A 26,354-nucleotide genomic window follows, 5' to 3' on the forward strand; every position below is an offset into this window, starting at 1 on the left:
TTCAAAGGACTCTGACAGCGAGCCAGCAGGAGGTCTTGCCTCCCCTGTTCTGTCGTGTGTGTGTGTAAGAGCGAGACGGAGAGGAGGGAGATGAAAGAGAAAGACGCGGACAGATAATCTGAGATTCTGATTCTCTGCATATTTGGCTGCGAGCGAGATCAGCACAGATGTAATCAAAATGAGGCTGAATAGTCAGAAATGAGTTTGTTGTGTCTTAATTCATTCTGTTATATGTATGTGCGCTTTTAAAATATTCTCTGTGTTACTGTCTTCCATGCAGCCGTCTTCTTCCCCTATGACCTATAAACTGGGGTTAATTTGACGAACGCTGTCTTAATATTTTAAGGCGCAGAAAATGCCACAAAACAAGCCCGTTGCCATGAATAATTCACTTGCCAAGCTCAGCTGCTAAACTACTTTAGTCTACGGTGCTCCTTCCATTTTTGCCTCCCTTTGCTGAGTTTTGTATTTATTTAGAGGCAGATTTAGTGTTCACTATGAAACTTTCTCCATGGCTCCCTGTTGTGCATCGTTTGGTAATTCTGTAGGAAGTTGCATCACTTTGGTTGCATAAGACTGAACCCCACTAATCACTTGAGGTTTTTTTTGTGGTAAATATTTCATCCTTTCACTGTGTGAACTAAATTATTAAGAATAACCCTGACAATCTAATTATATTAATTTGAGCTGATATAGTTTGTACACAAGTCAGTTGTGGTGCTTGGGCTCTTGAACTTGTACGGACGGATTATTCTACAAACATTCCTTCATGAGGGATTGTCAACCCTGAAGCAACATTTAAATTGTGCTTTTCTAATGACTTTATGGAGTCAAAGTTTTGACAACAATTAACTGGCTGTCTTATACCACATGAGCTCTCCTCTGGTCATTTTTTAAATCTTCCATCTTTACCTCAGACCCTGCACAAGAAAATCAATTATTTTCCAACCGTTTGCTGCTGAACACAATCTGAATATTCTGCTTCCAGCAGTTTGTTTGAGCTGAACTTTCTGTTGCTAGTAGAAACCTACTGCTTTCACACTTTCAGAGCAGGTGCAGTTCAACTGACTTTGGTAGATCGAGGCTGTGTACAAAATCACTCCCTTTTTATCACACAGTGTGCCATATTCACTGTCCGCCATTTTATGTGGGTGCCCTCAAAAATTCCAGAATGGAGTAGTAGTGTCCAGGGCATGTACACTACTTTCTGCTAAAAATCTTACAATGCAATGCTTCACATTTTACAGATGCAAAAATTACTTTTGAGCAGCTCCACACCTGTCAGAGATGATGCAAAATGATCATGAATAATAAGCAGGGGTGGGAGATATGGCCCTAAAATAATATGATGATATTTCAGGGTATTTTTGCAATAAGGATATTCTTGGCGATATGGCAAATTAATTATAAAAATGTTATTAATAATTCAAGAACATAGATTTGCAACAAAATAAGTGATACAATTTTACATGGTCACGGTTTGCCTTCAAATATTCAGTAAAAACTAAACAAAGATTATCTCTCATTTCTTTAGTTTGTGAACAACAACAGTAACTCAGAGTGAGATTCAGATTCTGTATACAATATCAATAGTTCATAAAAATAAAATCTACCACAGATTACACATTTAAACAGCTCCCAAATACAAAAAATGTCCCCTGGGATTTATATCTATACTGTATAAATCAGCAGGTGATTTCCTTCTTTTAGTAAAATCCTAAATGATTGAGTTGTTTTTTTTCCACCTGGACCTTTATGCTCTGCCATTTCTCCTCTAATCATCACGCTGTAACCTGTGACAGGCTGTTATGATACCAGAACTATAGCCATGAGCGCCATGTAGGTTTACATTACCAAAGATTTATGACAAAATCACCTGACAAAACTAACTCCCGTGTGCGAACGGTGAGATAGGAGAGAGTCGCTGTGCTGCTGCCAGAGGAGCCGCTGACTGAGTTCCCTCTGAGCGGTAACTCGCTAGAAGAGTCTGTGAAGTCCGGGGCTGTTCATAAAACATTCAGGACGCCACAGTTTATTCCACACTACTGAAGCTGCTGCTCTTTCTGGAACCATCGCAGAATCTGTAATAATTTCGCTTTCAGCCATGCTTACTGTTGCTATGACATCAATATGTCAACAGGTTGAAATATCTTGAGTATCAAGATATGAATTTTTCACATCATATTAAAAATTAAACTGGTATTATCATGAATGAGATGATAAAGCCCACCCTGAATATTAAGTGTGCAAAATCTTAATTTACTGCTCATTATCGAGTTAAACAGTGAGTGTCTGTAATACAGGAAGTAGTGGATGAGTAAACGAGGGAATGATTTTGAACACAGTTCCAGTCATTTGCCACAACTGTGACCAAGCAAATATTGACAAGTAACATTTGTCTATCAGTTATTTAAGAATTTGTGCTATCGAAGGTCAAGTTCACTGCAGCATTACTTTAGACCAGTGTTGTAGCAAGACCACCTAAACTGAGCCCAAGACATGACCAAGACCAGAGTGTATTGAGGCAGAGACAAGACCAAGACTTTGAGTGGTCCAAGACTAAGACCAAGGCATAGTACGACTGAGTCAAGACCAAGACCAGACCAGTGCAATTCCCACACTGCATTACACACTTGAAATAAAATGTGAAACATATAAACCATAGGCAATCTTCAAATTGATCTGAAGAATGAATCAGCCCCATAAAAACACCCACAGAAAGCTAATGAAGATTCCTCCTCATGCACCTGTTTTACTGCCACATTTATATGATATATGTGTGTATTTATAAATGTACCATGAGAGATGTCTTGAAAATAAATAAAATGATCACAAGGTATTGCAGAGATTGATTTTAAGTGAGGGGATTATCCTTTGTTTTTATGAGCAAACAGATACAAACAAACACTGAGAAGCTGATATCAACTTAACCATCTATATTCAGCACCCATTTTGCAGAGGTAATTTAGTGACATCACTATCATTGTGATGGTGGCAGTTGAGTCCTCTTTGTCTGAGACCGAGACAAGACTGAGTAAAAATGCAGTCGATTCCGAGACAAAGCTGAGACTCTCAAAAAGTGGTCGTGAGACCAATACCAATCTCGAGTAGTGCAACTCTGCTTCAGACAGTCAAAAGTGTGTTGGTCAGCAGGGGCCTGCTGTCCTCTCAGCTTCACAGGAGCTGCTGCTGACAGAGCTCTGTGGACAGAGATGCTGAATGCAAGTTGGAGTCAGTGTGGATTGAAAACTGTTATCTCCATGCCAATGATAAGCCCTGTTTCCATCAAGCAGTACGGTACGGTTCAGGTAAGTTCAGTCTGTTTCCACTGTGAAAAGTTGTGGATGATACCTATGGGACCGTTCCGTATTGTCCCCCATTTCTGGTCCCCCCTCTGTTGGGGTACCTAGCACACAGATCTGGTACTAAAAGGTGGAGCTGTGAACACTGCAGTCCGTTGATTGGTCGATAGCGGAGCTGGAGCGGAGCGGAGCGGGGAGCGGAAGGATTTTGTGTTGAGCGAGTAGCAGTTATTTTTTTTTAAAGGTGGAGCAGAGCCTTATCTCTTGCTTCAATTTCGCTCCGGTCGCTCATGCCCCACCCAGAATGCATCTTTGCACCTGCGCACACCCACACTATTTTCTTTCAAAACTATGGAGTTTACTGTGTACTTAGGAAAAGAAACTGAGAAGAGAAGCAGCGGTACCTTGGAGAACGGTCCCTAACTGCGGGGAGAGGCGAGAGGGCTTCCCCGGAGGTCAGCCGCTTAACCCGGTCCATCTCCTCCACACTTTGACTTATTTCCACCCTGCTGACAGCGATACCGTGGAGAACGGTCCCTAACTGTGGGGAGAGGGGAGAGGGCTTCCCTGGAGAATCTACCAAGCTCATGTTTTATTTGTGAATAGAAGATTACAGGTTAGGGTAGTACGATGCAGTTTTTTTGAGCGGAGTGGTGAGCGAGTGGAGCGGGATAAAATTTATGATGGAGTGGAGCGGAGTGGAGCGAAGAATGCGCAGAACCAAGCGGAGCGGACGAGCGGCGCAAAGTGACAGGTCTGCGAGCGAGGAGCGGACATTTTCACCCGCTCCGCTCACATGCTCTGGTCGATAGTAAACGGTCACTCTGCTCAGGGCTGAGTTGTGGCTGGTTTTGAGGATTATGTAACCACTGTACATACATGTATTAGTAAACTGTAACTATGAAATAAAAGAATGTTTTGCTGGCCCTTGCAGCAGCTAGTGTCTGATAAAAGAGACTCACTTAAGCCTGTTCTGTTTTGTTCTGAAAATGTCGGCATGCAACCCTGTTCTGTGGACGAAGGAGTGAGTGACAACAACCCCGCCCACATGAAAGAGTACTGTTTGTGGTGGAAACGCTAGGGTCTAGGTACCATGTCTGAAGGGTTACTTTTGGTTCCAAAGGTACCATACCGTAAGTGTTTGGTGGAGACAAGGCTATAGTAACACTCCCAATCAGATTGCATAACAACATGACGTTGTCCCTGACATAGCAACATTGTACAGGTGCGCAACATTTCTCAAGGTCAGATAAAGGCACAGGTTTGTTTTGGGAGGTTGTAATTGTTGGACAAATATGGATGAATTCCTAAATGTGAAAGGCTTGTGGAGCTGTGGAGTGGGAATGAAGGTTACAGTGAGAGTGTGTGTTGCAGTGATCCCATGCTGAGGATGCCAGCAGAGCTGTAACTCCCTTGATTAGTTTACAGGAGGTGGCCTGCTGCTCTGGAAGCAGAGAGGTTATGCGTACTGTACTGTAGGTACTGTAGACAAGTCCTCTGTTGCCACTCCTGTATCATCTCATCCAGACCTTATTGTTATATTCTCACACTTTCCTTGAAGTCCTATTTTCTGTGGATTGCTGCACTGATTTCCCTGCCACTCATCATTGTGACCATATCTCACACTTGAAGCCATTTCAGAATGAGATTTGAGAAAGCTTTTATGTGGTCTGTCTTTGAAGTAAACAGCGCTTCAGATGCCATGTATTCTGCCATTTGTTGTGAAGATTATGTGCGAAACCTCAAGGCACGTCATGCAAAAATTAAGCCCAAGTCAAATGAGGACTCATGTGGCAATGGCACTTTTAAACACAAACATTCAGTAATTTCTTATAATTATATTTCAAGTGAAGGTAGGAAATTTGAGAGTTAAAAAGGATGTGTTGTTGGTGAAACGTCGTAATTGGCCAGTGTTGCACATTGATTTCAAAACACACTCTCTTGTGCTGCTGTTTTCCTTAGATTAGTTCCCCAAGGACTAATCGTTGACTCTTTTTTTTCCACACACACTAGATGGATGGTATTTTTAGGTATTTCCAGGCAACCAAACAAGTTGTTTTCTGCACAGAGAACAATGTGCTTCAGCCGATATTTGGATCCAGAGCTGGGCTCCCCGCATCCGTTTGTGGAAGCTGTGTGATAATTTCAAAATGGGTGCAAAATCGCTCTCACGTCAGGTGGTTTAAAGCACGTCCACCTGAAATAACTAATTGACACACTCTGCGTAGATCAAGTGTGTATCAAAAAGTGTCCTGTCATGCCTCAAAAATGAATTTAGTAAGCTCAGTGATAGCGAAAAGATATCTGTGGTGAGAATGATAATGAAGGAGTGGGAGGATCAAACAGAGTATAGGAACATGGGCTAAGAGGGTTACTAATGAGGAAATATTATGGGTAGACTGAAAGTCTATTGCACTCTCAAAGCAGAATGAATGAATGCTGCTCTCAGAAGTTCACCTTGTAAAATGTGAGAATCATTAATGCGGATAACGCCATTGATTCCACTTCCTCTGCTTTTTAACTGATTCATGTTTTCTCGCCGCTATTTGTTGCACTGCAACATAAAACGAGCAACGTGAGACCTTTTTGTGATGTGAAAAATTGGTGGAAATGCAGTCAGGATATCGATATAAAATGCTCAACAAAAGTTAGGAAGTTAGATCAACCTGACAATTGAAAAATCTATTCAAGTAGGACAGGTAAACCAAAAAAAAAGCAAAAAAAAAATTATTCATCAGGTTCCCTTGTTATTCATCACTGAACGGCACAGTTCCTCTCCAACATTCATCTCTCGGCTTTAAAACTAAGCATGTTTCCGGGAGGTTTTATGAGGATATGGATGCCAGCGAGCACGCCGCATGGTTAAGAATGTCAGAGCTTGACACCCCTGCAATGTGACACTTCCTGCTAAAACCCGTCCTCTTTGCCACCCAAAAACCCATTCTGCTACCAACCTTAATGCTTGCTAATCCTCACTGCTTTGCACTTCAGTACTTGTTAACTTCAAAAGATATTTGAAATAATAGAAAAGTGAGCACGACCTTCGGAGTAAAAACAAAATCTAAGATGGGTTTTTATAGGCAGGGCTGTGGTGTTGTGGAAGGCAAAAATATGTGTGCATGGACAGTAGGCTTGCATATTTTCCCTTCCATGAAAATTTGCAATGCATGTTTGTGTGTATTCTCTTCATTCGAATGTTTGCCTGTTATATAGAGTGGTGTGTTTTGTTTCCACTGTGTGAGCACTCGTGGTGTAACATGGCCTGGAGCCATCGCAGCAGCCACCTTCTGCAAACTATATATATTCTATATTGTCCCCCTCACAGCTTGCTGATTGATTTGCCCACTTGGAGAAACGAAGAGGTCCCCTCTTGCTTTTGTCCCCTGAGCTTTTGCACACATTATGCACTTTACACATGGGCATAAACGGCCTCATCAATTATTTAACAGGGAAGGTTATGTATATCGCTAACTGTAAGGATTGTGCCAAAGGTTAACAGAATCTCTCAGGAGCTGTGTATGGGTGTGCATGATGATGCCTGTGTGCAGTTGGCTACACGTGCACACACATGCACATGCCCTTCCCCTAATGTTCAGCAGTTAAAGTGCATCACTCATCCGTTGGATGCTAGTTTCAGAGGCTGAAGGCGGAAAATTGAATGGCTACGCAGAGCCACAGGGATTTACTACTGAGTGGACAGTCCACTGGCCGGTGCTCTGGAGAGGAAAGGCCGCATGGCATTTAATACTATTGATCAGCAATAAAATGGGAGGGCAAGGCACAACAACTCCTTAGGCCTGGAGGAAAGGTTAGCCTCACCACTGCCGCAGAATAATCCTTTACAGTATGTATTACCTGTTAACTGTTTCCTATCTGAGACATGTGATGATAGGAATGCTTTGATATCTCATTGCGTCCAAGAAAAAAAAGTCGTTCACTCAGTCAACATCGTCTTATTCTGTCAAGGGGCTGATCTTTATTTATCAGAGGAGGGGGATGGTTTGGGTGTGACTTAGTTTTTTTTAAATTTTTCATTTTTTATCTTGACCCTCCTTGCAGCTACAAATACATATTCACATGTAGGTATTGGAGCAAATGCAATGGGTAAACAACATGGGAGTGAGAGTTAAATGGTATATGGTAATGGACTGTACTTATATAGCACCTTCATAGTCTTCCGATCACTTAAAGTGCTTTTACATGTCACATTCACCCATTCACACACACATTCACACCCTGGTGGCTGAGGCTATCATATATGGTGCCACTTGCTACTCAGTAACGGTTCACACGCTCTCACACACCCATAGAACAGCCACTGGGAGCAATTTGGGGTTCAGTATCTTGCCCAAGGATGCCTCGACATGCGGACTGGAGGAGCCAGGGATCAAGCTGCCGATCATCCGAATAGTGGACAACCCGCTCTACCTCTGGCCCAATATTACCAGTTAATATTATTACATTATTACATTATTATTACACCCATTTATTACCAAAACAAACAGTATTTATTCAGCAAGATGCAAATCCTCCTTACAAATCGCATCACACAATATGTGTGCTTCAGCAGAATATGAGTGCATGACAGCCACCCGTCCTACCTCACATAACTAACAAAATTTAATAAGCCTACACATCACACACACTCCCACATGCACACACACGCATGCATCACAGCGTGCACACAGCAACATGTGCATAATGGCTGTTTTCCCAAATAAACTGTACACAACAGTGGCAGCAGCAGTCGCAATAAGAGCAGTAACATGGCACAGCGGACGCTGAAGATGAAATCCTGGAGTTGAAAAAAGTCTTGGTTTTTCACTGCTATGCATGCAGAAACGTTAGCTTAAATGTTTTTGACAGGATCTGGTTGGTGCAAAGGGTTTATTTATGGTAATATAAGTCATGCAGAATAAAGTGATTTTTATTAAAAAAAAAAAAATCAGTATTTTAAGCTTGGCTTTGGTCATGTTTCCTGGCAGACGTGTTCATCACCCATGATGTGTTCAGGACTGTCAGAAATGTTACAATTGGACAGTTTCTGATTTTACAGTTTCTGGTTGTGATAAAAAGCGTGATTTTGGTGATTTTGTTAAAGAAAACATGCCATTCAAACCTGCCAGTGGGATTTAGGGTTCCGATTGTATTTAAAATAATTACAACTGTTTAAAGTTTTATGTTTCTCTCATAAGCCAAAAATAAAAAAACACAAGTCCCTCCCTAGTGCTTAAAAAATTCATCTCTATTCAGTCGGCCATTGAAATCCGGTGATGACTACCACGTTTTTACGCTGAGTTCTTTGATGGCTGAACAGCCAAAAAATTATTGGACATGCCTTCCTCTTTTACATCACCGGCCCGGCCCCCCACCCCTCATAAATAACAAACAGTCCCTAAATTAAGAGGGGCTTAGAGTGGTCCAACTCTACACTGGTTTTCCAGCACATGTCCATTTTAGATAAATACACTGAAATCTGTATGCAAAGGCTGCGGTAACAACTTGATGTGTGTTTTTGTTTGAGATTAGTTTTGTTCATTATCATTCCAGCACAACATTCTAGTGCTCAATGATGTGCAAATATTTGTCATCCAATCAGCAGTGAGCTTCCATATCTGAGTTGCGGCGCAGCATCCTGCATACTTGAGCAGGATTTAAAAGCTGGGGCTAAATCAATGAATTCTGGCAGAGGCAGGGCTGCTGATGACGAAGGTGTGAGAAATAAATGGAGTTGGACATGGTTGGGTTGAGGATGGGAAGCTGCTAAAAACATGGTGCCACAGACCAGATGAGTCCCGCTAAGCTTTTTTCTCCGCTGTGTGTGTTTGAAGAATTTACAGTAGCAGGGAGTGTTAGTTCAGAACAAGTAAAATGTCTGATGACAGACGGCATAAACAGGGCACAAGCTAGCTGTAATTTCTCTAATGAGCTCAACAAACAAAGTGTTGCTAATGGAAATACAAGCCAAACTATGTAGATGTGATTTCTGCCTCTTCCTTTGCTAGATTATCTGCCTCCTCCCACCCAAATCGCCTTGAGAATCCTGTGCAAATGTGCTCTTGTGTCTGCTTGGGTATGGCTCAGCAGTTTTTCGTGGATTTGTTCTCATTGCGCATCTGTGGTCCTGCGTCTTTCTTGCCCAGTGACCGTGTCTTGATGTGTCTCTGTGGTCATTGCAGTGTGTGTGTGTATCTCCTTTCTTGCACAATCAATCTTTGGGAACATTTGGAAATGTTCCTAGGGGAGAGAACTGACCCAGCAATCCCTCCTGTGATCCACATTCACAGTAATCAGCTGTCCACATGTGTTACGTGCAATATTTGCCATGTCAGTATGAGCCCAGACACATTTATTTATAGTTGGAAGCATGACAAGTGCCAGTTGTTATAGATTTTTTGTTTGTAATGATTAAAACCGTATTTGGTACTGTCGGCTTAATCTCTGCGAATCCCTGCACTCAAGCCCTGATTACAATTTACTGTATGTAACTTGAATGTTATTGAATATTGCCAATATTCAGGTTAGTTGCAGCGCTGCCCATACTGTCATCTTTCAACATTATTCCACATCAAGAGCAGCAGTGCGACTGTAACCCAGCGTGTGCAGATGCATATGACTGTGTCGATTTGCCCGAATGCAGAAATATGCGTGCACACTCTTTTCATCAGGTTTGAAAAGCTGTGCATGCTCATCATTCGGTTTTGTACATCCCACTCATCGTATGATTGTGTGCACATGCATGAGGCTGACTTCCACTTCCACAGTTCGTCACAGATGAATGCAGAAACATCCTTAATCAACTGTTTGCATATGAATGCCTACGTCTGCTCCACCAGTGTCTCAGTGAAAAGCCCTCCAACGGTGCCGGAGTGGCCGTCCTTACCCAAGGCCATTACACACGAGTGCACTATTGTGGCATAAGAAGCGTTGGAAATTAATTGATCACACAAACTGCATCTCATTCATCATCATCAAAGAGGTAATCAACAAGTATTTTGATTGTAGCATTAATATCAGAGAAGAGTTGTAACTGTTGAAGTTTTAAAGTGCATTACTATGATAATTTAATACGGACGCCAAAAGTATCATCATCGTTTGACTTTGATTTGGTCTCTTATCTTGTACTGTGTTTTAGGGCTGGGCGATATTACGACTAAGTACAATATATCAATATATTTTCAAGCAAGATAGAGATTTAGACAGTACCGTTTATGTCAATATAGGTTCAAGTTGAGTTACATAACGCATACCAGTGTTCATCTCTCCTTACTCACACTTTTCGCACAGCTCCGCCCCACTCACTCACTCACTCACTCACTCACTCACTCACTCACTCACTCACTCACAAGTTCTCCAGCAACACTCAGAGAGACACAGAGCTGCTCCTCTGTTTATTCTGTCTGTTAATTAGTCTGTAGTGAGACATCGGGGTATATGTTGCACGTGCTATGTTAAATCAGTCTGTGAGATGAATGAAATGACCGCAGTAGCACTCGTACAATACTATGGGCCTTCTCCACTCTCACTTTTTGCCATGCCGAGTAAAGGCATGTCAGTCCATGGGCCGGGTGGGTAGAGTCCCCCATGATGCGGGCCGCACTGCTCCTGAGCCTGCTGGTGTAAATGTCATCAATGGAAGGAAGGCTGCTGCGGGTGATTTTCTGGGCAGTTTTCACCACCCCCTGCAGTGCCTTCCTGTCAGCAGCAGAGCAGTTCCCGTACCAGGTGGTGATGGAGAAGGTGAGTGTACTTTCCACCACACACCTGTAGAAAGCTGCCAGCACTGAGGAATCGAGGCCAGCCTGCCTCAGCCTCCTGAGAAAATAAAGGCGTTTGTTGGCCTTCTTTAAGATGTTGGAGGTGTTAATGGTCCACTTCAAGTCCCTGGAAACGTGGACTCCAAGGTACTTGAAGCTGTGAACCATTTCCACCGCAGTGGGGAGTGGGTGTGGCTTCCCCTCCTAAAATCCACGACCAGCTCCTTTGTCTTCCCCACATTGAGACAGAGGTTATTCTTTCCACACCGTCTGTGGCTGGTGTGTCAAAAAGTCACAAAGGGAAGGTGTTTGTTGGAGCAGCAGTAGTTTGCTGGCAAGAGTCTCCTGAGCGATCTATTGAACGCAGAGCTGAAGTCCAGAAAAAGCAACCTGACATAGGAATCCCCACTCTCCAGCAGGTAAACTTCTTTTACCTGCCCTGCTGTTTGATGGAAAAACACATGCAACAAAAATAACAGGGGACTTTAGCCGCAAGGTGCAGCTGAACATGTAGCCCATTCTGTAGAAAATACTGAGATATATATCGTGCATCACCATTCAGCCTGAAAATACCACGATATGAATTTTTGCCCAGCCCTATTGTGTTTGCCTTGTACTTTCACATTGAACTCTTGCTCTAGAAAACCTTGTGTACGCATGGAATGCAATAAGTGTGCAATTTATTTTTAAGTACCAATTACTATGTTGGAAATGGAGATAACATAAGCATGTTTTTTTATGCATACTCATTGTGTTTACATCGGCCCCCCTTGGAGAGCCACGGTATGTAATATAGCATGTTAGGGAGGCTCCATTTACTGATAATGCTGTGTAGGACCCCATGCGGTCCAGCACATAATAACTTAATGAGCCAAACTGTTCAGTGTGTCTCTTTTCACCCTCAAGTGTTCACAGAGACATTTTAATTCTCCCCTCATCAGTCAGCACACATCCAGGCGAGAGACTCCCTCTTTAGTTGGCTAAGAATTAAATATTTTATAGTGTTGCATCATATGGGAAGACATTTCCTAATCCCTCTGCTTCAACTGCCTTTTTCCATCCCATCATGTATGTGCAGTCGTGTCATTATAAATCTGCTGATCACACTGCTATGTTTCAGTCCTCATGCTATCATAAAGAGTCTGCCTGCCGGCTGATATTTTTATATGCTTAGTGAAAGCCAATTGTATAATTGGCTTAAGTAATAGAAACAAGTCAGTCTGCTCATTCCCACGAGTCACTGCCTTCAGTTACATTAGCACATACCATTTCACATGTGACCAGATAGCGCTGATGTACACTCTCATAAAAGGTGTGACACTCGTTTAAAGCTGCTGTCCTTTCCTTTTTGCCTTTAAACATCGCCAGGTGGTGATAATGGAACTCAAAGAATTTAATACTCCACCTAATATCAAAGAGCTCTCATTAGTGCTCAGCCTCAGATGTGTAATATAGCTGTATATGGGTTTTACTATATATGACCGTAGACTACATATTAAAGCTTGGGGTGTGTGAGCGGTCGTGCTAAGCCTTGGAGATGACATAATTCGTGGCTGTATGGAAGTAACCCCGGTGTGGTCTTGCATAAAACCAGAGCAGTGCTGCTAATACACACGATAAATGGGCTTGCCCAGGGCCAATTACCAGCTGGCAGAAAAGGGCAAGGCTGCCTTTCCTAGACACAGAATTTATTTTGTTTCGTATTAGGCCACATTTGGATGCACTAGGCAAACATGACTGTGGCCCACTTCATTTATTTTCGCAAACTACTTTTGTTTTCACCTCTTTCCCCAAGAGATCCATTTGATTAGTCCGTGTTTTTTGCTTGCAATAGGTATTGAAGGATTCAGACTTTTTTATATGTTAAAGTCATGACATGCACACCATAGCTTTATGACACCATTTTTCATGTGGCGACACGGTGCTATATTAGGCCCTGTGGCTATATAAGAGAACAGGTTGGATCCTATACTGCCCTCCCCTTTATTAGCTACATGTGCAGGCGGGAATGAGTAATGGACATATGTTAAAGGTCAGGCTGATGATTTAGGTAACATGGTAAATATGTCACATAATCTTGATTAAATCTTGCAACCTGTTTAAAAAAGTGCAATAGTAAGTCTACTCCAATAGAGATGTCCTAAAATTGGTTTTCTTTAAATCCCTTCCAGGCCCTTTTATTACTTAGCCCATCCCATTTGTATGTTATTTATTTATTCATCTATTCAAATTCTCTTTTTCAAACCGATCAGGAAACAGCATTTATCTATATAAAACAATTTTAAAAAGACTGAAAAATGAAACTCACATGTAGTAGTAGTTTCCCTGATATGCGCTAAACGATTGGCGCTGCTGCAGCCATATAAAATTCTCCCCATAACCAATTAAATCACTATCTTTACTTTGAGCAGCCAGCGGTGTGGATGAGCAAGGATTATAAATTGAACACCCCCAGATAAGGGTGCTCCTAACAACTGGCCACTGCTTGTAAACGGCAGATATTTGTTCTGAGTAGTTTTAAGGCCTGTTAAGGACCAAGCAGTGATGCAACAGTAACACAGGAGTTGTTGACATAATTGTGGGGTTTTATTTACCCCAAAAAATGCATAAAAATTACAAACCAAGAACTGAATAACTTGGCTTTGTGTCATTACTTAAAAACCTCTTAAACTAGTTGGATACAATTTTTATGTAGGTAACTTGTATCTGTGTTCTACGTGTTAACAATCATCAGTAGGGATGCACGATAATGTCAGCACTTCATTGGTATATAATGGCTTTAAAATGAAATATCGGAAAAGGCCATTATGCTGATAGTATCAGTAAGTCATTAGTTTGGCCAATATTGGCTTCAAAATGAACTGTCAAAATCGGTCAACAGGCTTTCTATTTTCTTGCACAATGAATGAATATTACATACCTTGAAAAGTATTGTATTTCATGGCTCCATCTGCTGGTGGGCCATCATGATAAGAGTTTGCATGCATAATATGATGTTAATGCCATTACAGAAGAGACTTGATGATCACTAAAATTAGGTAGGGAAACAAAGTGGATATATGCCAATTTGTATCGGTTATCTGTCAAAAGAGTTACATATCGGCATATCCGATAGCGGCAAAAAATCCAATATCATACATCCCTAATCATCAGTTTTTTTTAAAGCAGTGTTAGAGTCACAATATTGATTGAGATACTAGATTTCAAATATTACATCTACCCCCACCCCCATATGCGATTCTAACAGCATATAAGGTATGGGAAGCATTGTATTACCCGAATTCGAAATGTACAGCTGTGTACAGATGTGTGATTAAAGCCCTTATTGTGTCAGCTGTGTGCTTTATACCAAATAAAACATACGCACTTCAGCATCGCTGCTGGAAAAAAAAATCTTTGGGGAAACACTGCATGTAGTAAGACGTTACAAACTCATACACCTGACACATGATTGTGTTTCTAAGTTTGTAAATGTGTGTGTCTGTGTGTGTCTGCGTGTTGGGGGTATTGTATGATCTTAAAAAACATACTCATTACTTATATTGTTGCAGGCTTACATCATGTTGCAGCATTCTTTCCCTTTTCCTGATAGGCTGAGTACAAACTTGATGGCTGTCAGTGCTGAGCATGCTCCAAAAGTTAAACAGCCAGGCTATTTGTCATATGCTGTGTCTCTGTGAAAGTGACAGTGATTAAACTTGGATGCCTCAGCAACCACAGTAAAAAGCTGTAGCGTCTAAGGACCTCAAAATGTAACGTCACTCAGCCTGAAACAAAAGCACCGTCTCTCCTCCTCGCAATGTTTGTCCCTCCCAGGGATGTTTGTTAAATCTGATTTACACGCTTCATCTAATCAGTGTAAACTCTGTTGCCCATTTGTGTAGGTCCTTCAAAATTAGTTCTCTATGCTTCAGGAAGTACACAGCAGCCTGTTCACTCAGCTCGCTTGTATTTCCTTTCAGCTCATCCGACTTCAAAAAGTAATTTAAGCTGAAGTATTACCATACAGTATGCCAGGGCTGACAAGATCATGTAAAGGCTCAAGAAAAATATAGTTAAATTGGAAGATACAAAGGTAACACTGCTGCAGAGGTGTGTGATGTTATGTTCACTGTTGGCTGACAGCACCTTTCAGCTAAAAAAAAAGCTAAATCATCAGAGCCCACATTTTAGGAGCATTGCTATTATTCTTCAATATGTCAAAGGGACCAGCCTCAAAAATGATGACTGCACAGATTTACACAAAATGCACTGACAAAGAGGAACAATGGTCAATAGTTGAAACCATATAGTTAGGCGATGATGTGCTAATGTGTGTTCTGCTACACATTTAAACAGTTCTGCTCAAAGCACTTATAGCTATTTCTGTCCTAGCGATCTGGTCTCACTCCCAACTCATCAAATACTCATGCTTGGTCAATGGCTCAGACACCAACAAACAAAGGTACCCTCGAGCAGTGGTATAAGATGCCCTCGGTGGTGACATTTGTTGACTTTTGGGTTAACTACTGAAGTAAAAAGAGGGAAGTCTGCATAGGGCAGCTGGGAGGGGAGGTGGATGGGTCAAACAAACTCAGGACTTTCAGCCAGGAGCCCTCTGTTCGTTTCCAAAAGTCAATTAAGTTTCTTTAATGACAGCAAACTGTGCTTGTACCTGTAACATACTATGCTTGTGATGTTTGTCACTTTATTAGGTACACCTTGCTAGTACCGGGTTGGACCCCCTTTTGCCTTCAGAGCTGCTTTAATTCATTGTGGCATAGATTCTGGAAACATTCCTCAGAGATGTTGGTCCATATTGACATGATAGCATCACACAGTTGCTGCAGATTTGTCGGCTGCACATCCATGATGTGAATCTCCTGTTCCACCACATCCCAAAGGTGCTCTACTGGATTGAGATCTGGGGACTGCGGAGGCCATTGGAGTACAGTGAACTCATTGTCATGTTCAAGAAACCAGTTTGCGATGATTTGAGCTTTGTGACACTATGCGTTATCCTGCTGGAATCACGCCTTTCTATCATCTTTAACCAGTCTGGCCATTCTCCTCTGACCTCTGGCATCAACAAGGCATTTTTGCCCAGAGAACTGCCACTCACTGGATATTTTCTCTTTTGCAGACCATCCTCTGTAAACCCTAGAGATGGTTGAGCATTAAAATCCCAGTAGATCAGAAGTTTCTGAAAAACTCAGACCATCCTGTCTGGCACCAACAACCATATCACGTTCAAATCACCTTTCTTTCCCATTATGATGCTCGGTTTGAACTTCAGCGGGTCGTCTTGACCATGTCTACATGCCTAAATGCATTGGGTTGCTGCCACATAATTGGCTGATTAGCTGTTCGTGTTAACAAGCAGATGTTACATAAAGTTCGTAACAAGCTTAGTTATTTTTAGCCATACCGTGATGTTTCTTTTTTTCTAAACCTAACCATGTTCTTTTGTTGCCTAAACGTAAGAAAATGTACATTTCCTTGGAAAATGAAAAGATACGATTCATGTAACAAGTGTTAATGGACACGCTGTCCCCCAGCGCCCAAAACTGACACAGGAGGGGTACCTAGTACATCAGATTTTGACCTGACATTGACCAAGACCCACTATCTGTTGAGTTGAGAGTGAGAATGTGTTGCTCTTAGCGGCTTCCTCGCTATTGCCAGTGTTGCTCACGCGCTAGTCAGTTCTGCTAGCAACCCTAGCTCAGCAGTTAGCTTAGCAGTTAGCAATGGCTTCTGTCTCTCCCTCTTCATCTTCTTCTCTCTGGTGCTCAGTGTATTAAATGTTTATCTGTTCCTCTGCCACCTTTAATGGTACTGGTACATGTGTTTAATGTAGTTCATTTGTCGTGGTGGAGGCAAGGCTTAGAGAATTGGAAGCACAGCTTTGCACCTTGGGAACTGTAACTCCAGCTCTGTGTCACAGCCGGACAAGCACAGGTATAAGTGCTAAAATTAAATGATAGCTTCAGCCTCAGGGTCCTGGCATTGTGCATGCTGGCTCACTGTCACACACAGAACATAGCCATACTTAATGTTATTAGTAACACCTGTGCTTTTCCAGCCATGACAAACCAAAATATCTGCTGTGTCAAAGGCTTCTATCAGTTTGAAACTGCTTTAAAAGTTTATTTATCATGAAGTGTTCATGCTATATTCTCCATCCGCTGTGGGTCCTTTAAGCTCATTCTGAGGATATGCAAGCAGGCATCTGTGTGCAGACACAGCAAGATATGTTCATAAAAATAGCACAGTTAAATCTGTATGAAGGTAGATAAATTGAATCAGCCTGAGTGCCCCACTGTGATGTTATTGTGGGCATAATTAAATATACATCAAGCCTTTTTTAAGTCACTGTTGCAGAACAAAACGTCAACAAGCTTTGACTTGACTGAGTCAGTCCCCATGGAAAGCTACATGGCACATGCAGTAGCCTTATCTCTGTGTATTCCACAGCCCAGCCCTGTGTTAATAAATAAATGAGCATTTGAAGTACAGATGAATCATGCAAGCGCATAACTCAGTATATTCTCATCTTCTGTTCCATGGAAGAGGCATAGTGTGGATATAGAAAATTAAAGGTCTCATTAACTTTGAGGCTCAAACAAGATGAAAGAGAAATCTTTACACTTGACCACTAATCTCCAAGCTAACATATCTGAAGACGATAGAGGCTGCTTCAGACAGTACCCTGCAGTTTGCAGTGTTTGCACACAATTCCTCTTTTTGACATTGTTTAATGTAATTACTCTATCTGCCACAAAAGTACAGCCAGATAAACTCAAGGGCTGTAGAGAATTGAATTAACCCCTGAACTCTCTCAAAGGACATAAAATTGATCCCTTTTTATTTTAAAAATCATCCACTATCTAATCTTATAATTCAAGAACAGTCACATGTTCGGTAATCAGGTTACACATCTAGTGAGCTGATGGACACAGAGCCCATAACGTCAAGCAACTGAAAACAGTAACGTGGTCGAATGACTTATCTCTCATCCCTATTCCTACAGACATATTTACTGTGCCGCCTCTAATCCACAGTGTCTGTTGCCAGCTGTTGGCAGTGGATCTACAGTGTAACGGTATGGGCAGCCAACTAATGGATGTCATTAGACCCAATTATTGCTCTGCTTGATTGAAAAAACGGCTAAAGGATATAATGCCATTTTAAAGGACCAGGTGCACTGCAAACACTGTTTCCCCATGATGTTACTGCCACCATGCACAGTGCCAAACAAATTAAATTATGTTTTCATTAACACCGCGATGAAGTCGGATGCCTTTCCCTGGCCTCCCCAGTCTCCTCTTTTAAACAATGAACTTAATGGGACTTTATGAAGCACAACGTGATCATCGATGAAAACATATCAAACACCCAAACACACGCAGATCATTTAAACGCATTTAAGATCCGCAGTGCATTTAAGCTCTTCTGCAGACATGCTGTGTAATCTACTCCTTGTGAGGCAGCTTTGTGTAAAACTGTGTTTAATTTTCTGTGCCTTTCTTCTCTTTGACTGGCTACCCAGTGCTTGTGGAAAACGGTGTTATGACTTTATAGCAAGAGTAAAGCAAGTGTTCTGATTAATGAAAATAATGCACCATGTTAAGCTGGAGAAGGCCATTAATGTAGCTTCTTTGCTGCTTTGTATTTAAGGGCACTTTGTTGTGTGTTAGTTTGCCTAACATGAAAACATAAGAAAGGTTGTTTTTTTTTAGCATTGGGCCGGCTCAGACCAGGGTACGACAACAACACAGCTGTGCTCCATTGACTCTAACGCAGCACGTTGCGTATTAATGATACCTTTTCCCCGGAGAGGTTGGAAAAAGATATATGTTTCTTCCTTGTTCCTAAACCAAAATCAGACACTGAAAAGTGTAGGGTTAGCTAGCTAGCTACTGAAGATGTAGCCTACTGAATGTATACACATGCTGCTTTTGCAACCAGCTGTGTGTCATTGCAGTGTGCGCAGATGAACGTTGTTTGACTTCCCCCGGAGATCCCCGCCTATCTGGGGCCGGAGGTCTGGGTGCTGGCAGCGGCACGGGGGCATAGCCAAATACCGTTCATCTGCACACACTGTGATGCCACACAGCTGGTTCAATATCAGTGAAGTTTCCCTTTATATTCATTGTCTTGTGTGGCGATCAGCAGTGATGTGGTGGTTCACTTTTACACTGTGATTGTAGCCTATAGTTCGGCTTTAGCTTATAACTATCTTTGTCTTTCTAACCTGTTGTTGCTGCTGAGTCAGTCTGGCATCCTGGATATATCCCAAAATATGATAATATTTCTTCAGGGAGCGCAGTTAGTCACAGTGTGGGCTCCATGTTTACTTCAATAGCTTGTCAGACCATTGCAAAGGGGCGGGGCTTAACAAAAGGTCAGTTTACCATTAACATATCGTAAAACCATACTAAAACTTGCCCACTGACTTAGGTAAGTGGCTTTAAAATCCTTCACTGCAGAAGGATGTTCTTTTCATAAAACTGGATTGTCTATGCAATAGAAAGATGCTTTTGACATTGGTGCTACATGACCAGAGAAAACAGAGGTCAAGGGCTTTTGCTCAAGACGTAGAAAATCCACAACTATTAGAGTGCACTGCGCCATACAGGACCAATAAACGCTCCTGGGTAGGGTGAGCTTGTCTGTTTTGAATCAGGAATCAATATGGCTGCCGGCTGGTAACAAACAATGTCGAATTACAGTTAAAGAAAAAGCTAAAATATGTTTCTGACAGCATTTAATACTTATCTCAGTATTTCCAGTCTCCAGTTTTGCAATACAGCAAACAGTATGGTGCTGCTTCCTTTTCATAAATTCTTGTATTACAGCCAAGCAGTGCACTAAAATATGTTTGTGAAGGCATTTTAGGCGAGAAATGGGCAATGCAGTGACAGACAGAATCTTGGTTTATTTTTGATCAGCAGTGCAGAGTTTTTCATTTTGATCCAAGTTTGGTCAGGTCAGAGCGAGACAGAGGGACAGCTCTCTCCTTTGATCCACTTCTATACTCTTTGTATCCGTGGTGGTGGGCATAGGACAATGTGGAAGTAAATTTGTACTGTAGTTCAAGCAGCAGCCCGAGAGCCAGTGAAAATCCGCCTTGTGCTGGAAGGGGAGCAGGGAGATCTCGGCGCTGGTAGGATGGAAGGAAGTTTACCATAGTTCATCAACACATACTACCCACTTTGTTACGATACAGAGCTGGTTGAATATCAGCAGAGTATCTGTTAAACTGTTGACCAGTTGCCTTTATCTGTGTTGTCCTGATATATGATTTCAAAAGACACCTGATAGCCAATCAGAAAGGAATATTTCCTTTCCTCATCACTGGGTTTATCGCAAATCCAAGACTCTGCCACAAGCTAGAAAAGACTGTTCTGGGACTTAGCATAATGATATGTTAATCAGACGTATGGAACTGGCTATTGTAATGCAATAATGCAGAGCCTACAAAGACGCAAATCATATTTCTGCATCACTGCCTGCTACAGTATTGCATCTAGCCGGACACAATAGAGTGCTGTTGATTTACCTGCCGAACAACAATCAGAGAAATTCTCAGCGCGGTCTGTGAGGTGGAACTTGAAAGAATAGGGAGTCTGTTTGTCTCAGTGCATCTACGCTTTCATGTGGGCAGCCAGCGTCTGAGTGCTTGTGTGTCTGCATGTGAGGTGGAGGGAGTGTGTGTTTCTGTGTGCAGGTTTCGTGTGTGCTTTCATGTGTAAATATAATGATGAGTTATTGATTCCACAAAGTTAGATTGAAATAAACACACCGCTGCACTTCATAATGAGCAGTCATTCAGTGAGGTGATGTTGAGCGGATGAGCTGATGGTAAACAGATGTATCAAAGTTAGTTGTTGTGGCGGCTTTGAATACAGATTCTTGAAATAATAATGTCATTAAATTATGAATTGCTTTTTAGGCAAAAAAATGCTTTAAAATGACTGGAAAGGTTAACTTGGACTTATATCAGCCTTACTATTTCTGGATCCATCCTAAGTGGGGGTATACATCATTAAAGTTTTTATTCCAGTCTCGAAGCCCTTAAGTAATGCAGCCTAGACAGGACATAACTTTGCTCTTAGCAGCTTTTTCAGAGTGAAAGCCTCTGATATATTCCACAAACTAATCATATCACCCCATTGTGAAGGTTCGGCTGCTGTCAGACTGATACTCCTACAGCAAAATCTGACTGGAGTGTGTAATGAGCAGTTCTGTCCATGTGCTTCCTCGCCGGCTCCAGACAGACATGTGCCGTCGTGTTCAGCAAAGGTGTCACCAGTGTACAGGGGGTGGAAATAATTCCACCCTTTAATGAATTATTGACAGGCAGCAACGATTGCTGCTCTTCCGTCGCCTGTCCTGTAGGCTGAGTGAGTTTAGTGTATTGCTTGTTTCATAGCTTCCTGTTAATTACTTTCAAAGTACCCTTTCAGATGAGGTGATCACTTTTGGTTTGATGATAATGACACTTTCATTATAGCTCAGTATAACTGATATGGGTAGTTTGAAAGCTTCTTCTTCTCACATTATTTTTGTTGAAGAAGCCAAAACTAAACACTTTATCAGTGCGTGTCCTGATTATCTTCAAGTACTGAGCAGATATTTCACAACCCCGAGGCTTGCATGTTCTTGAGAGTACTTTGTGATTGCTGATTAGGTAAAAGCTTTCAGTGAAGATGTCTATTCCATGTAATTCTGTGACTTCTTTCAGCAGGAAGATTGCTTGTATGAAATGTTTTCTTGTGAGCCTTAAAACATCAATATCATGAAGTAACACATTGTATTTGTATGTCCCTGTACTGTATGTCATCTTCTTGACTGAATGTCTGCCGTGTTAAGAAATCAATAGTTCTACAGTCCAACAGTGAAAAGCTTCTTGACTGTACTAGAAGCTGTCTTAATGGAAAGTATCTTATTACATTTCTCCTACAAAACATACTCCTCCAAAAGGCTGACTGTACCAATACAATTAGATCAAGGGCTCATTTTGTAGGATTCAGTAACACATCATCTTATTGATTCTGTGCAGTGTAGCCTATCCAAAAGAGCTGAGATCAAAGGAATTGTTGCCTGAGGCTCATTTCGAGTACATTTTTCTTACGCTGAGAAGGATGGCTTGATGGACCGGCTGTACTGTACAGCACTCCTACTTAGGCAGAGGGATAAGTATTTTGTCTTAGTGAGCCCTGTCTAAGATGAGGCGATGTACCTGATTGATGCTATGTAAAACTGAACATGTTTCTGTTGCTGTAATAGCATTTGTAATGGATTGCCTCATTATAATTGTGGAAGCCCATATTATGGATTTAGACATGACTATTTGTCATTGTAGTTTGAAGCTTTTTTCCAAAGTTGTTTCATTATATAGTCACACAACCAGGACAACATATACTCCTATTATTATTATGGGTGTAAATCACCAGCTTCATCATGTTACTGTATTATATTGATTCTTTGATACGATATTTACCAATATTACAAAGTCTTCCACAATGCGATTTCGATTTGATTCGATTTAGGGGCCTGCAATCACTATGAAACGGTATTATCTGCCCATTTAACACAATCTGTTACAGAAGAAGCTGCCACCCCTTTCCTATTTGCTTTTGGCCATTAAGAATAAAAACAGTACAAATAATGTAAGTAACTGTAATGGCTTAAGTGCAGTGAATTCAACTCTAAACGGACTCCACTAACACATTACACAGGACATGGGATAAGTTAACCTTCAGGGCTTTCTGTCAGGAAATCCTTTGTGGAAGAAATCTTTTCATTTCAACCAAAACCATCATCTTTTTCAGAAAACTTAAGGTCTACCTGGCTTAAAACCCTGAAGGCAAACTTCTCCCAACAGCCATGAAACATGAACTAGTGACAATATCATTTATAAGTATCAAAATCAGCTCAATAACAACTTTCACGGTTCAGGGACAAAACAACTCTTTTTCTGCTAGTGACCCATTTTTAAGCATGTTTACATTACATAAATTAGCCTAGCGGCTAGCAGACTTTTCCCTCTACTTATAGCTCAACAGCTTACATGTAACCTCATTATTTTTCTTACTCACCAGCGGTTTAAGTCACTGCATCACCTGACAGAACAGTAAGGTTGAGTTGCTGTTGTTGCTGTAGTGAGAAGTTAGCAGGATGAGACGCCCGTCGTGTTTTATCTCATAACAGCATTGTTTACATACGCCATGTGCTCTGTCTGTTGACCTTTATTTTCTCCGAAATCCAAAATATTTCAAAGCTGCTGATTTATTCCCTTATTACATTTTTTTTTTGCTTCTAGTATCAGTGGTTGATCTTCACAATTGCAATGTGGCGTAACCTCCAAAGCCAGGACCTCAGTGACGCCATTAGAAATGCATAAAAGCTGCATGTTGTTACCATTGTCGATATGGTTTACATACTGTTAATGTTACTCTACTAACAGTAATGACCTCTTGTCTTTCCCAGGTGACTACCTTGGTGAACACCAGCAACAAAGGGCCATCCAGTAAGAAGAAGGGGCGCTCCAAGAAGGCCCATGTCTTGGCAGTGTCTGTTGAGCAAGCTACCCAGAACTTTCTGGAGAAGGGTGAGCAGATTGCCAAAGACAGCCAGGACCTCAAGGAGGAGCTCATTGCTGCTGTGGAGGATGTTCGTAAGCAAGGTGACCCACTTGAATGTTCTCATGCAGACTTATGCTTGTGTTTTTACAGCTGTTGTGTCATATCCTTGCTATAATGTTGGTCAGGTAACTGTCAGTGCAAAGTTAACTTGTACATTCAGACATCTAGTGATTCCTCCTCGCCCTCAGCAATATTATATTATTACATTTTTCCTTCATAGACCAATATTTGACTCACATACTCGAGCTATAGTACAGTGGTGATGTGTGACTCTGGGTTGTTTCTAAACTTTCGAGAGCATCATCCATCATCAGTTCAGGGTTGACCACTTGCAGTCAGTCCCCTCGGGCTGGAGTCACAGCGGTCCTTCTGGAACCATGTCCGTTGGCCTTGTCTTCTGTCTAACTTTTTTTTCTTTTTGCTTGTTTTATAAATAACTTATAAAAGGACACAATTCTAAAACTTTTCTATGTAACATGAAATCAAAAATGCAAGTGTATGTCTTAAAGGCAAAATGAATAGAATTTGTCTGTTGCAGTTGGTTAACGCAACATTCAAAGCTGGCCCCTCTTTCCCAGCTCAGCGGCTCCTCTTGCTTATGATCTGGCACCTGGTCACTACATTGTGATAGAGTCCCGCCCTCACATCCTGCGTGCTGTTATTGGCTGGGAACTACACACCACTGTCAAAACGTTGACGCCCAGAAACTTCCCAAACACGGCAAAATAAGAGAATACAAACTAAAGCTGCCCCCTAATTGTCAACCAAATGTTAATCAACCAGAGAGGTCATTCGTCGGCAAGATTTCATTAGTTGCTTAGTCACAGAAAAAAAAAACAAATCCAAAGTGTGGGATCATTTTGAGAAGGTGAAGGACGAACCCAAGGTGATATGTAAACTCATCTTCATTCGTCAACTACAAACATGACGTATCATCTGAAACATGGAAGTAGCTACATGCCCATTAGCCACTTAGCACAATCATTACTGCTTTGCCGACAGCGTCATTAACAGGCGGCTCGCTCAGTGTGTGACGTGCACTTGTAGATAAAATATAGGCCTATATTAATGAAGGTTCATTAGTACGGTTTGTATTTCTCTGTAATGTAGCACAGTGTTAACAATGTTACTGATACTATTCGTTCTCACACCTTCAACTCAAACCACTCGACTAATGGCCCGAAATGACGACTATTCTATACTATCAACTTGGAAAATTTTAGCCAGGAGCAGCCCTTAAAAAACAGAGGGCCTCTGCAGTTCAGACATGGGCCAAGGACGAACCCATTAAATTTTGAAGCAGATCTGAATCATGGGACAGATACATAAATCATTTTTAATTTTCCAGTATATAACATTCATTGTCTGGGCCTCACCTCAGACGCTGCAGGCAAACATGTAGGTGGCTGAACACAAAACGTGATGGCTAGCAATGCAGTGCTAACAACAGTAACAGAGGCAGAGTTCACGGACGCCCGGACCAGATAGTGCACAGTGCAAAGCACAGTGGTGGCAATTAGCGAGCCAATGGGGACATGAACATGATTTCTTTATGTTATTAATGTTCTGAGTGCCATATATTGCTCCTTTAATATTGTGAGATAGAGCATTTGGCCTTGGCGAAGGTCTGCGCTCTCCAAGTGCCTCTCGTTTTTTTACGAGTCTTGGAAAATCCTACTCATTCTGCCTTTAAATTACTTTTATGCACTTAAATGGCAGCACAGAAAAGTCTAGTCTAAATGGGTAACTTGATGTAGAGACATATGCAAACAACTGACACCTCTCTGATTTTTAAAAGGACTACATTTTCGAAATTTTAATGCTTGCAGTTGTGAGATCAAGTTGTCAGTGCAATGTGCAGTCACTTTTATTGCTGAACAAAAGTCACACAGAGAGGAAGGGACTGCGAGATATGTATGAGGTTAACAGGGTAGACACAAAAGCATCAACACCTTTATGTAACTCACTAAAACAACCCAGTAAGAGAAAGAGCTTTTGTGTTTTGCACTGGATTGCAATAATAATGCTGTTCACTGTCCTCACTGCCCATTCAGTATGTGTACAGGGAAGGCAAAACATCATTTAAACAAGAAACAAAGTACCACGCTGAAGTGGTAATGTGAACTCAGGCTTCACCTGTAACTATAAAATCCTTGCCCATTGAAAAAACAAAGACTTTCATGTACGAAAGGCAAAAGAATCTTGGTCGTGACGATGTTAATAGATGCTTCATGTTGAGGTATTCAGTTACTACAGCTTCAGAGTACCTTCCTGACTCCTGCATTTGGCAATGTGGAACATACTGAACATGGAATTATGCAGATTCTACAGATATTATTGAGCGGATCTCAACTCAGCATCATTTCCAGCTGAAATGATTAGCACTGCTGGCACTGTTTTCTGTGAAAGAGCTGTGGTGCCAATGTTTTTTTTTTGAAGCTTTGAAGGCTATACATAGGAAGAGTGATTGCTATAAGTGTAATGCTTGGAGAACGTATCACGTTAAATGTCTGAAGCTGTGTACTTTAGTCGGATGTAGAGTTAAGAGGGGCAAGGCAAGTCCATTAAATATAACAGATTAGTAGCCATTAGTTTGGGGTTTACTTTATACGCGCAGCTTCATGAATGTAATGAGCCTATTTCTGGAGTTGTTTACCCTAAAG

At 41.5% G+C, this 26,354-nt stretch overlaps 1 protein-coding gene across 1 annotated transcript in view; it reads left to right on the forward strand.

The window, feature by feature from the left end:
* ctnna2 (catenin (cadherin-associated protein), alpha 2) overlaps positions 1 to 26,354 on the forward strand; it is a 512,716-nt gene that overhangs the window by 60,905 nt on the left and 425,457 nt on the right. The window contains exon 3 of the mRNA XM_050043846.1: positions 23,537 to 23,732. Within this exon, the coding sequence (XP_049899803.1) occupies positions 23,537 to 23,732 (196 nt within the window). The remainder of the gene's footprint in view (positions 1 to 23,536; positions 23,733 to 26,354) is intronic.

Source organism: Epinephelus moara, chromosome 5 (genome assembly GCF_006386435.1).
Source record: "Epinephelus moara isolate mb chromosome 5, YSFRI_EMoa_1.0, whole genome shotgun sequence".
Taxonomy (NCBI): domain Eukaryota; kingdom Metazoa; phylum Chordata; class Actinopteri; order Perciformes; family Serranidae; genus Epinephelus; species Epinephelus moara.